Source organism: Microcaecilia unicolor, chromosome 6 (genome assembly GCF_901765095.1).
Source record: "Microcaecilia unicolor chromosome 6, aMicUni1.1, whole genome shotgun sequence".
Classification (NCBI taxonomy): domain Eukaryota; kingdom Metazoa; phylum Chordata; class Amphibia; order Gymnophiona; family Siphonopidae; genus Microcaecilia; species Microcaecilia unicolor.
This window is the reverse complement of record NC_044036.1, coordinates 55,952,275-55,965,759: the sequence shown is the minus strand read 5'-3', so window position 1 is coordinate 55,965,759 and position 13,485 is coordinate 55,952,275. Positions and strand designations below refer to the sequence as shown.

The 13,485-nt window shown below is 44.1% G+C and overlaps 1 protein-coding gene across 1 annotated transcript in view; it reads left to right on the top strand.

Annotated features, from left to right (window-relative positions):
• The window catches only part of ADGRL4 (adhesion G protein-coupled receptor L4), a 211,668-nt gene that overhangs the window by 189,441 nt on the left and 8,742 nt on the right, over nt 1-13,485 (top strand). Inside the window, exon 15 of the mRNA XM_030206932.1 lies at nt 5,406-5,497. Coding sequence (XP_030062792.1) covers nt 5,406-5,497 — 92 coding nt within the window. The remainder of the gene's footprint in view (nt 1-5,405; nt 5,498-13,485) is intronic.

Below are 13,485 nucleotides of genomic sequence, written 5' to 3'. Positions count from 1 at the left end.
TTACTACAACAAATGTAAACAATGAAAAACTAACATTTATGCTCCTAAATTAAAACATATGTAATCATAGCAATAATAATAATAATAGTAATGCATGCTTTTACCTGTTGTTATGCTCATTGTTAAGCTAAGTACTTTTGTTTTTGGAGAATTATTTATTTTGGAAAGCAGTGATTTTTTTTTTTTTTAGTAAAAATATAAGATTTTTGAAACAAAAATAAATATTATTGCAGAAGAAGAGAAACTGATAGTTACAATTACAAAAGGCTGTTGGCCTTTGACAAATACGTGAATGAACTTTGAAGCCTATGTTCAGATGGTCCCGTTATTAGTATTTCTATAAAAACATCTGTTTTGATTAATTAACAAAGCCTAACCATACACTTAACGTAACAGCTATGTTATACCGGAGGAAAAGCCTCAACAGACTCCGTATTTTTGGCTATACAGCACAATAGTTTCAAGGAGTTCTATCTGTCACCATAGGCAAAAACCTCCCGGTTATAAAGTCAATCTTTAAATAGCTTTAGGTGAATGCACCACTTATCTTATCAGTCATTTCATTCTCCTGTCACCACTCTGTCAATTCCACTGCCGACAATGGCCCAGGTTTCGGACTCACAATCTCTGTTGTCCTGCTTCGGGGTCCGGGAGATTGAACAGCTATAAATTTGAATTACCACGGACCCTGAAGCAGGACAACAGAGATTGTGAGTCCGAAACCTGGGCCATTGTCGGCAGTGGAATTGACAGAGTGGTGACAGGAGAATGAAATGACTGATAAGATGAGTGGTGCTTTCACCTAAAGCTATTTAAAGATTGACTTTATAACCGGGAGGTTTTTGCCTATGGTGACAGATAGAACTCCTTGAAACTATTGTGCTGTATAGCCAAAAATACGGAGTCTGTTGAGGCTTTTCCTCTGGTATAACATAGCTGTTACGTTAAGTGTATGGTTAGGCTTTGAGAAGATAGTACTGGCAGTATAAATTCCTAATTAACGCTCAAACAAAGTTTGATTAATTAACAAACATAAAGTATAGCTTTTGTTGTTTATCTCTATTGTAGTAAAGGTATGATGGATTAGTTATGTCTTTATAAAGTAAGCACCCAACAAACTCTAATATTAATTTGAAGAGCATTAACAACACATCTTGATACACAGAACTCTTCCAAATGATAGGGAAAATCCAACACAATTTCTGCAGATAAAGACCATTAGTATTAAGTAAATATCTAATCATGGATAATCCCATGAAATACATTGACTTCATGTTCAGAAAACATCATCGGTCATAGTGTTGTGTCCATACGTTCTTGTCAGCCTGTGTATTTGTATGTGTGTATTTGTATGTGTGTATTTGTATGTGTGTATACATTACATGCTAAAAATGATTTATAAAATTACTCTGAAAAAGATAAATAATCGGTATGGACCCAATAGTCAGCTAGCAATGATCAACATTTTGCTGACCGCTGCCGTGGTTAACTCTGGAAATTCAATGCTGAGTCATGTCCGGGCACTGGCACTGAATTCCTGGGTTTATGAAGATGGCTAACGCATAGCCAGTTCAGGGGGTCCTTTTACTAAGGCATGATAAAAAGTAGCCTGCGGTAGTGTGAGCGTATCTTTTGGGCACACGCTAGGCCATTTTTTACCTTGTCTAGGAAAAGGGCCTTTTTTTAAGGGGCTGGAAAATAGACGTGTGCTAAAATTGAAACCAGCATGTATCCATTTTTGGCCTGAGGCGTTACCGCCACCCATTGACCTAGCGGTAATGTCTCGCATGCTACCTGTGTGGTGAGCATGCAGCTTGCGCCAACTGGTGTTTATGCCAAATCGATACTACTGCCTGGTTAGTGCACCCACCCGGCAGTAATGTCGAAGCTGGTGCGCACTGTTTCCCACGGTGGAAAATATTTTTGTATTTTCTACCGCAGGAGCGTTCACGCACTAAAAGAATGCACCCGGGGAAGAGCTTAGAGGTGAGCGCCGGGGGGGGTACACTGCACCCAGGGGGTGTCGTGCTGCTCCTTGGGGGACAGACGATGCTGCACCCGGGGGGGGGGGGTGTTCAGCGGCAATCTGCCCAGGGTGGCAGCCAACCAAGGAATGCCACTGCCACACAGAAAAGGTCTTCACCATGCAGCAAGCATATTGACAGTGTAGATGCACTTACCACTTCTTATTTGGAAGGAGATAAGAGCAGTCACACTATCTGTGCTAATTATAGCACACGATAAGTAACTACACACTGTCCACGTGCATTTCCTGCCTTAAAACAGGTTATGCAGTTAGAACCAGATTCAGTAAATGGCACCCATGTTTGACAGCTGGGAAAAATCAATGCTCAATGCTGTTTTTAAAGAGCAGTCGGGATAAGTGTTCTTTATAGAATACCACATAGCGCCGAATTCAGTGACTAAAATAATTGCTGAAACCAGGTGTAAATCCTGATTTACAAGTTGCACATGCATCCCTCCAATTCTGTAACACTGTGTGTAACTTTTGGGAATGCCCATGACCCACATATGCCCCTCCCATGGCCACACTCCCTTTTTGATTGCATGTGAAGGAATTTAGGTGCATTTTTTAAGGGAAAGGGGAAACGGAAATGGGACTTGATATACCACCTTTCTGAGGTTTTTGCAACTGCATTCAAAGCAGTTTACTTATTTTGTACCAGGGGCAATGGAGGGTTAAGTGACTTGCCCAGAGTTACAAGGAGCTGCAGTGGGAATCGAACTCAGTTCCCCAGGATCAAGGGCCACTGCACTAAACACTAAGCTACTCCTCCACTCTAATAGAATCATGCATAGGCAGTTGTGTGTGTAACGCTAAATTAGTGCTAATTAATGCCAATAATTGATTTTTAGCAGCCAGTTATTAAGTTTTAATGGCTCATTAACTAATTTAGTTGCACATACAACTCAGGATCACAACCAAATTTGGGCAGCCTTTATAGAATCTGGAGGTTCATGCATGAATTAGCATGCTCTGACTTGCGCACAGTAGTCCAGTGGTAGTTCCAAAATAGCAAGCAGTAAGCATGCATTGGGCTTACTGATGCTTAGTAAAAGGGCCCCTCAATTCTATAAATGGCACCCAAATTTGGGCACCAAAAAATATACGCACTAAACCCTATTCTATCAACAGTGCTCAAAGCTGGGTGCTATTTATAGAATAGCGCTTAGCGCCAGGATCCACACCCAATGTTGGGCACAAGGATTTACACCAACTACCTGCACCATATGCCCTGTGAACCTGAAACTGACTTCACAATGAATATGCATGAACTTGATTTGCATTGCATTGGATATCCTGAAAGCCTGGCTGGCAAGGCGTACTCCAGGATCTGACTTGGGGAAACACTGTCTTAGGAAACTGACCTCCTGTTACTTCTCCTCACTTCCCGGTGAAGTCAGTTTCAGGTTCACCAGGGCATACTGTGCAGGTATTTTGGAACTACCAATGGGCTACCGTAGGAGCCCGGCAGTAGTTCCCACCCCCTGCGAGCACCATTTCCAGCGCTACAAAAATAGTTTCTATTGTTGTAGCCCCGGTGCTTACCCAGTGGTAATCGGGCAATGCCGTGTGCTGCTCAGTTACCACCGGGTTAACGCAGGAGCCCTTTTTGCCTCCCCAATGGGTGGGAGATAAGTGCTCTCCCAAGAAATGGCCGCATGACAAGCGGTTGACTTACCGCATGGTCACTTCTTGTCCGCAAAAAAAGACATCCTTTTACCTAGACCAGTAAAAGGGGGGCCTCGCATGTGTCAAAAACACATGCTGATGCTAGCGCAGGCCCCCTTTTACCATAGCTTAATAATAAAGGACCCCTGAGTTCTTTATGTGCTTCAGGAATAAAATAGCATGAATATATATTATATTATATTATATTATATTATATCTATCTATCTATCTATAGTTCTTCCAGAATATTATATCTATATCTATCTATATCTATATTATATCTATATCTATAGTTCTTCCAGAACTAGACAAAATTGAATTCTCTATACCTGACTGCTTAAACTGCCCTGTTAATAATGAACATTAACGCTTCATCAACTAATCTCTCACGCTGGAAATGAACTGATTATCTAACTTACTCTATAAGTTACTCTATCATTTGTGTAGTTAATGAAGTTCCACATTGTATTTCTCATTCTGGAAATGACGATTGCCACTACGGCATACTGTAAGCCACATTGAGCCTGCAAAAAGGTGAGAAAATGTGGGATACAAATGCAACAAATAAATAAATAAATACATCTATAGATAGATAGATAGATAGATAGATATCAAAACTGAGGAAAACACCAACCAGAAAGGCAAATGAAGTGGGAAAAAGAAAAAAAATAGAGAATTTTTACTTTCTATTGCATAGCGTTTAAAGAATTTACCATCCCTTCTCCTGGCTCACTTGTTCTTGTTGACCATTGCAAAATAGTCTTTATCATAAAAGAATTTATTCAACCTATCACTTAGAAGTGGTTCCCCTCTAAAAAAAATAGTGTAATGCTTTATTTTACAGAAAAACAACACCAAAAGCAAAAAGAAAATCCACTTAATTATTCATGTAAGCCCCAAAGTCTTCCATGCCATTTAAAAGCTATAAAACCAAAAAGCTTTGCAGTCATATTATGGCATCGATTTTCTTGACAGCAACAGGCACTTGTTTATTACTAAAGCTGAGAAATCCTTCAGGTATTTAAATCTATGTTTAAAATATATTGGTGCAGAGAGATTTGCCAATAAAAAATCAATAAATATTTGCATGCTGCTGGCAGTGATACCATGAGGATGAAGTACCCATGCTTTACTGTTTGATCTAGTTTCTCATTCTCAGTACAAAGAACAGACAATTGTGGTGGGGTCCAGGGGGCATTAGATCAGGGCCAGCCTTAAGCAAGGCTCCATGTTCCCCTGTCTCTGAACCCCCACCCTTACACCCTACCTTTAAAAAGCATTTCTCCATACAGGTCTCAGGGCAACGGCAGTGAGTTGCATATGCATATGTCATGTGCAGCAGACCACGCAGTCTCTCCGCTGTGTCCCACCCCCATATTATATAACTTCCTGCTTCTGCAATGGCAGGGTTCAGCAGGGTGCCAGATGGCCTATGTAAATCGCTGCTGCCTTCAACCTTCTGTGGAGATACACATGTTTGAAGGTGAGGAATTCAGAGGCAGGGGGACATGCCAGACTAGGGGTGGGGGAGGGAGGTCTCCCAAACTGGTCCATAAAGGGCCCTGCATTTGGTAAGGCTGGTACTGCATTTAAACACAAGTATTTATTGTGAACTGGAGTATTTCCATATAACATGAAGATCTTTCCAGTGCTAGAATTAAAAGGAAAATAAAAAAAATCTCATTTTGAATTCAAAAATGTGTTTCCACAGGTTAATCTCATTGCTTTTGTGGTGATCATTTACAAAGTGTTTCGTCATACTGCAATGCTAAAACCAGAAGTTAACTGCTATGAAAATGTAAGGTAAGTTTATTTTTTAAAACTGTTTGGGAAAAACAGAGTGAGGCCCCAAAAGACAAACGCTGCACTGTTTCTACGGTTTCAAGGACAGTGCCTGTATTAATTTCATATATCACCACTGTGCTTTTTTTTACCCTACAAAAGGGGTCAGTTGAGGTTAAAGAGAGGATACTGCTTTTTGTTTCTACTCAGACTCTTCATGCCCTATTTTCAAAGAGTCTTTCCCACAGAGAATAAGGCCATTGTTCTTGATACAGAAAGGCATGCCATGCTGTATTTTGTTTGACAGTTGCAGTATCATCACACTGTGTTTCATTTATAAAGAAATGGCGTAATGGGGTTCACTGCTCCAGGTCCATATTTTCTTCAGGTTTTTTTTTTCACTTTGCATGCTACTGTGATTTTTCCATCAGCTCCCCTTATTTAAAACTGATTTATAGGGACCTTGAAAACTGTTTGCACAGGAGCAACTAAAGTATACTACAGGGAGCATTGAAAATAACTTACTGTTTGTGTTGCTTGGAAACCTTCACGCAGTCCTAATGCATTGCATTCGTAGTCTTGACTTAGCCATTGTGTGATTGCTTGCTTTTCCTCACATTTCATGCACTAAGCGGTCCTTTTACCAAACTGTGGTAAAAAAAAGTAGCCTTAGTGTGTGTTTACATGGGTCATCCCTAAGTGCTAAGGCCAATTTTACTGCCAGGAATAACATAGCCAATTTTTCTATTTTCCCTCATTAATGGTCACGTGCTAAGGGGTACTTTTACAAAGGCGTGCTGAAAAATGGTCTGTGGTAGTGTAGGTGTGGGTTTTGGGTGTGCGCAGAATCATTTTTCAGCACACCTGTAAAAAAGGCCTTTTTAAATTTTTTGCTGAAAATGGATGGGCAGTAAAATCAAAATTGCCGCAAGTCCATTTTGGGTCTGAGACCTTACCGCCAACCATTGACCTAGCGGTAAAGTCTCACGCGGTAACTGGACAGTAATGACCTACGAGCACCAAATGCCACTTGGCGTGTGTCCGATACACACGGTAGAAAATAAAAATTATTTTTCAGCTGCACATATCAGACATGCAGCAAAAATGAAATTACCACAGAATCGTGCAGTAACTCCATTTTGGCACGCATTGGGCGCACATAGACGCTTACGCGGCTTAGTAAAAGGGCCCCTAAGTTTCCCAGTAGCGTGTGGCCATTAGCAAATGAGCTCCTACAGCCACCCATTATGTAGGAGTTAAGGGTTCATGTGCTAAGCATGTGTTAATTGGTTAGTGCACGCCAATGTAGCTGCGCTAACCGATTAGCACAGAATTCACCCAATCTCCACCCTAGACACACCCCTCGAAGGCAGGAAGCACTGAGAGGGAAGCAACGCGAGAGGAGACGAACCTGCCTGCGTACCTGCCTCAGTGAGTACTACTGCACTGCCTTCAGTTCCGGTTCGCCGCAACTTGGAGAGGGGAGGGCAGGGGAGGGAGGCGACATGCTGGACATGGAGGGGAGGGGAGGGCAGGGAGGGGAGGGGAGAGAGACTTGCTGGACATGGAGGGGAGGGCAGGGGAGAGAGGAGAATCACAACTTCGGGTAAAAGATTTTGGAGCACGGGAGCAGGAACGGAAGGGAGCGGGCAAGTGAGCCGGACCTCAGGAAAAAGATGCTGGTACGCCGTACCGGCCCGTACCTGCACAAAAAAAGCACTGGTGCAAATGATTAGCATGCGCTAAACACTAGAGATGTCCACAGGAATATATGGGAGTCTCTAGTGTTTAGCACATGCTTATTTTTAGAGTGCGCTAAAAATGCTAGCGCATCTTTGTAAAAGACCCCCTAAATCTGTTAGCATACCTTAGTAAAAGGACCCCTTTATTTTTTAGCACATGGGTAACACACACACAAACAAAAATTGCCACAGGATGTCTGTGCTTACCACAGCTTAGTAAAATATCATCTAAATGTTTAGAGGCCATTTTAATAAGCTGTATCCACATTAGCTTGTGCTAACTGGTTAGCACAGGATTATCGTGTGAGCCCTTACTGCTTACAAAATGGGTGGCGGTAGCTGCTCACATGGCACATTTTTTTTAATGACTGCATACTAATGGCAACATTAACACATGGCTGTTAATATTCAAAATAGAAAATTGGTCATTTTGTAGATGCTTAAAAATGGCTTAGCACATAGGAAAAACCCAGCAAAGGGTGCACTAAGTCCACTTTTACCACAGCTGACCCCTTAACTACTTAAGGGCCCCTTTTACCACACTACAGTAAAAGGGACCCACGGTGGCATCGCCGTCTGGGTTTGCCGCATGCCAAGGTCCCCTTTTACCACAGCGAGTAAAAGGCATTTTGTTTTGTTTTAAACAAAATGGCCGTGCAACAAGTTAACTATTTGTCACACAGCCATTTCCCAGGGGAGCCCTTACCGTCACCTATTTAGGAGGTGGTAAGAGCTCCTACGCTATCCCAGTGGTAACCGGGCAACACACGGTGCTGCCCAATTACCACCAGGTAATCTGTACAGAAAATTTATTTAAAAACCGGCGCTCTGGAAATGGCACATGGAGGAGGCAGGGACTAACTAATAAAGCATTGAAGAATTCACTTTCGGACATACCTTGAATGCCTTGTTCACCAGAAAGTGATATTTTTATAAATTCATGCACATTATATATGGTTTAATTGAAATGAATCATTATGGTCTGGCAGTGAGCGGTGTACATAACTGTATGCATACATACATACAAGCCCCTTTTGGTCTTTGTGAGCAAACATAGTACAATTTAAGTTCCAACACTTTTCAATTGAACTTTAAAGAAAACTATTTTAGGCCTTTTATAACATGTGCAAGGACTGACCTAGGAACATTTGGCAATTTAAAAAAAAATGTCTTTATAAAGAATACCTCATATAGTAACGGGCACACTGCATGTCTGACCATGGGGAATTATGCAACCATTAGATGTAAAATCTAATCATATGGTAATGGTCTTCACTGGGGAAAGCATATTTACAGATTTTCTGTGCTTTAATGTGTCTTATTTTAAATGGGATTTTGTGCTTACAGTACTGTAGCACACCCTAAAGGACAAACCATATACCTACAATACCAAAGTTTAGACTGTTTATGTGATCTAGACAAAAGCATGGCTGGCAGTTGGCAAAACACTAGCGCCCTAATTCAATCTAGTGCCCCGCAAGTTAGGCACCTAACTTTAGACACTCAAATGGAAGTTAGGTATCCAAACAAAGGTAAACAGCATTTAAGCACCTAACTGCACTTAACCATTATTCTATAAGTGAGTGCCCAAGTGCTTTAGCACCTAACTGCAAAAGGGGAAAGCATGTGGGCTTGACTTGGGAGGGGCATGGGAGGATCACATACTTGGGAGCCAAACTTATAGAATACTGTAAGTAGCATGCCTAGGTGCCAACATTTACGTCTGCCTTTTTCATGGTGTATTGGTGCCTAAATGTTGGCACGCAAATGCCAACTTAGGGGTCCTTTTACTAAGGTGCGCTGAAAAATGGCTTGCGGTAGTATAGGCATGGGTTTTGGGCGTACGCCGATCCATTTCTCAGCCCGCCTGTAAAAAAGGCCTTTTTTTTCATTTTTGCCGGAAATGGACGTTCGACAAAATGAAAATTGCTGCGCGTCCATTTTGGGTCTGCGACCTTACCGCCAGCCATTGACCTAGCAGTAAAGTCTCATGCAGTAACCGGGCGATAATGACCTAAGCGCATCAAATGCCACTTTGCGCGCGTCCGATACACACGTCTGAAAATAAAAATTATTTTTCAACCGTGTGTATCGGAAACGCACCAGAAATGAAATTACCACAAGAGCCAGGCGGTAACCGGGCGGTAACTCCATTTTGGCATTTGTTGGGTGCACGTAGACATTTACACAGTTCAGTAAAAGGGGCCCCTTAGAGGGGCATAATTGAACGGGGTGCCCAGGTTTTCCTGAGGGCATCCTCGCAGGATGTCCCTGCGAAGGGGCGTGGAAACCCGCATTATCGAAACAAGATGGGCTGCCATCTTTCATTTCGATAATACGGTCGGGGATGCCCAAATCTCAACATTTAGGTCAACCTTAGAGATGGTCGTCCCTAGAGATGGTCGTCCCCGATTTTCGGCAATAATGGAAACCGAGGACGCCCATCTCAGAAATGACCAAATCCAAGCCCTTTGGTCATGGGAGGAGCAAGCATTTGTAGTGCACTGGTCCCCCTCACATGCTGGGCATTGCAGTGGACTTCAGAAAAAGCTCCCAGGTGCATAGCTCCCTTACCGTGTGTGTTGAGCCCCCCAAACCCCCCCCCCAAACCCCACTCCCAACCACTACCATAGCCCTTAGGGATGAAGGGGGGCACCTAGATGTGGGTACAGTGGGTTTGAGGTGGGTTTTGGAGGGCTCACATTTACCACCACAAGTTTAATAGGTAGGGGGGGTGGACCTGGGTCCGCCTGCCTGAAGTGCACTGCAGTACCCACTAAAACTGCTCCAGGGACATGCATACTGCTGTCATGGAGCTGGGTATGATATTTGAGGCTGGCATAGAGGCTGGAAAAAATATTTGAAAACTTTTTTTTAGGGTGGGAGGGGATTTTTTCCATTATTGGCCAAGGACGCCTATGTGTTAAGCATGTCCCAGTCCCGCCTTCGCTATGCTTCCGACACGCCCCCAGGAACTTTGGTTGTCCCTACGATGGAAAGCAGTTGAGGACGCCCAAAATCTGCTTTCGATTATGCCGATTTGGGCGACCCTGGGAGAAGGACGCCCATCTCCCGATTTGTGTCGAAAGATGGGCGCCCTTCTCTTTCGAAAATAAGCCTGTTAGTCTCTATTCTATAACTGGATCTGGGAGCCCAGATGTTATTATAGAATACTATCTTAAGGGGGAATTCAGTAAAGGGGCCACGATGATATATGCTAAATGGAATTCTATATCGACATTTTTGCATGAACAGCCTTTCTAGAAAGCTACCTTAGCATGTATTTTGGGCCAGATTCTTTATATGATATTTAAAAAATCTGCATGGAAAACATTTCCACCTAAGTGTATTCTATATGTAGCGCCCAGATTTAGGTGCAGTATATAGAATACATGCTAGCCTAGCAGAATAACACACCTTGCTCACACATGAGAAACACAGATAGTCTATCAACAAATATAAAACAAGGACTCACAGACCAGTATAGAAATACAAAGGCAAAAATCTCAACTGGAAAACAAGGAGTCAGACTCTGCATATACAGCAATACTAGAGAAACAGAAATGGAAATACAAAATATCAGAGATGCATATTTTCCAAAGTTTGACATGTTCCAACCAATAAATTCAAAAATAAATAATTGTTCCTACCTTTGTAGTCTATTTTATTTTCACATTTGATTCAGTCCGTGTCTCATCTGCTTTTCCTAGATCTCCTATCTATTTCACATTTCTTCTCTCTCTATCCAGCTTATTTTCGAAAGAGAAAGAAGCCCATATTTTGACCCAAATCGGGAGATGGGTGTCTTTCTCCTGTGGGCGTCCAAATCGGTATAATTGAAAGCCGATTTTGGGAGTCTTCAACTGCAATCTGTCGTAGAAACGGCCAAACTTGATGGGGGCATGTCAGAGGCGTGATGAAGGCGGGACTGGGGCGTGGTTATCGGCCGAGGATAGATGGCCATCCTCGGCTGATAATTGAAAAAAGAAAGGCGTTTTTAGCGCGAAGTTGGGTCACTTTTTTGGACCTTTTTTTCACGAACAAGTCCCAAAAAAGTGCCCTAAATGACCAGATGACCACCGGAGGGAATCGGGGATGACCACCCCTGACTCTCCCAGTGGTCACTAACCCCCTCCCACCCAAAAAACGACAACTTTAAAACCTTTTTTCCAGCCTGTATGCCAGCCTCAAATGTCATACCCAGCTCCATCACAGCAGTATGCAGGTCCCTGGAGCAGTTGTTAGTGGGTGCAGTGGACTTCAGCCAGGTGGACCCAGGCCCATCCCCCCCCCCCCACCTGTCACACTTGTGGTGGTAAATGGGAGCGCTCCAAACTGCCCCCAAACCCACTGTACCCACATCCAGGTGCCCCCCTTCAGCCATAAGTGCTATGGTAATGGTGTAGAGTTGTGGGCAGTGGGTTTTGGGGGGATTTGGGGGGCTCAGCAGCCAAGGGAAGGGAGCTATGGACTTCAGAGGTAGTTAACTTTTATTTTTTAATTGTTACAAGTGCCCCGTAGGGTGCCCGGTTGGTGTCCTGGCATATGAAGGGGACCAGTGCACTACGAATCCTGGCCCCTCCCACGACCCAATGCCTTGGATTTGGTCGTTTTTGAGATGGGCGCCTTTGGTTTCCATTATCGCTGAAAAACAATACCGCCCAGCTCAAATCCGCACAAATCCGATGCATTTGGCTGGCACAAACCGTATTATCGGAAAAAAGATGGACGCCCATTTGTTTCGAAAATATGGTTTGTCTCGCCCCTTCATGTACCCGTTATCGGAGATAGACACCCCTGAAGATGGGCGTTCGCATTCGATTATGCCCCTCCACGTCTGCCATCCATCTTCTTTCTGTGTACCATCTGTCCTGTCTAGCATCTGTGTTCCTGTTCAGCATATGTCAGTCTTCTGAATCTTTTTCCAGGGTGGCTTTTCCATTTGTTCTCTCATCTCCCTCTCATTCCATTTCCAGCACTCCCATTGCCACCTCTGTCTCTTTCTTGCCCAGTCTCCTAAACCCCTCCCCCATCTTTCACCCACTTCTTTAGTCCACCATTCCCATCCTCTGTACTCACCCTCTTAACCCTCATCTACCCTCCACTGCACCTCATCACCATATCAGTCCCAGCTCTATCCCTGCAATCATCCAGGTCCTGACTTCTGACACACAGGAACATTGAAGCAGGAGAGGATAGAGCGAGAGAGCAGTGCAGCAGTGAATCATAGACAGAAAGGTGCAAGGGTAGGCAGCAGCGTCCCAGGGGGTGGGGGCACACGTGCACATGGCGGTCCAGTCCTGCCATGGCTCCGGCTGTGTCTCTCGGCGGCCCTGCCTGATGCATCCATGCCCCTCCTATGACCATGCCCACTTTGGAGTTGTGCATGATGGAAATTAGGTGCATGGGTTATAGAATAGGATGCAAGGCATGTTTGTGCATAGTGTAAGGAATATGCCGAAAGGAAGAGGGACCCCAGCTACCCACCGGAGAAAAGAGAGCCGGAGGGTAGGAGGGAAGACCCTAGGGATGCTCAGGTTTTGCCCAAAAGGGACATAAAGATGGGAAACTACAACTCCCAGAAGGCCACAGGAGAGCTCCGGGGGAGGGGAAGTAGGGTGCAGAACCAAGGAGCTCCAGAAGAGGGCCGCCAGGGAAAAGGAAAAGCTGATTCTCCCACCTGGTGGAGGAGGTGGTGGAACCGGTGGCAGGAGAAGGAAAAGCAGCCTAGCAGAGTTAATGAAGAAAAGTGTAATCAGCTGGAAAAGGGGTGGGGGGGGAGGAGAAAATGGACTGGGCTACTGAAGGAGGGGGAGAGATGGAACCCGAGGCGATGGAGCAAGAGGAGGCTGAGCTGGTCTTAGACGAACCCATGGAGCTCTTGGCTATGGCTCAGCCAGCACTGGAGGTATAGGGGAGAGGCCTGGGTCAAAGCGGGAGGAGGTCAGGAGAATAGAGACTGACCCAGAGGGTGGGACCCAAGGCTTTGAGCCCGCGAAAAGCCTAGCTCTATTGAACTGTGCTGAGAGAAGCCAGGCTGTAATTGGACTGTGTTAAAAACAGCCTGACTTTATTGAGCTGTGCTGAGAGAAGCCTGGCTGTACTTGGACTGTGTTTGAAACAGCCTAGCTCCATTGATCTGTGCTGAGAGAAGCCAGGCTGTAATTGGACTGTGTTAAAAACAGCCTGACTTTATTGAGCTGTGCTGAGAGAAGCCTGGCTGTAATTGGACTGTGTTAAAAACAGCCTGACTTTATTGAGCTGGTG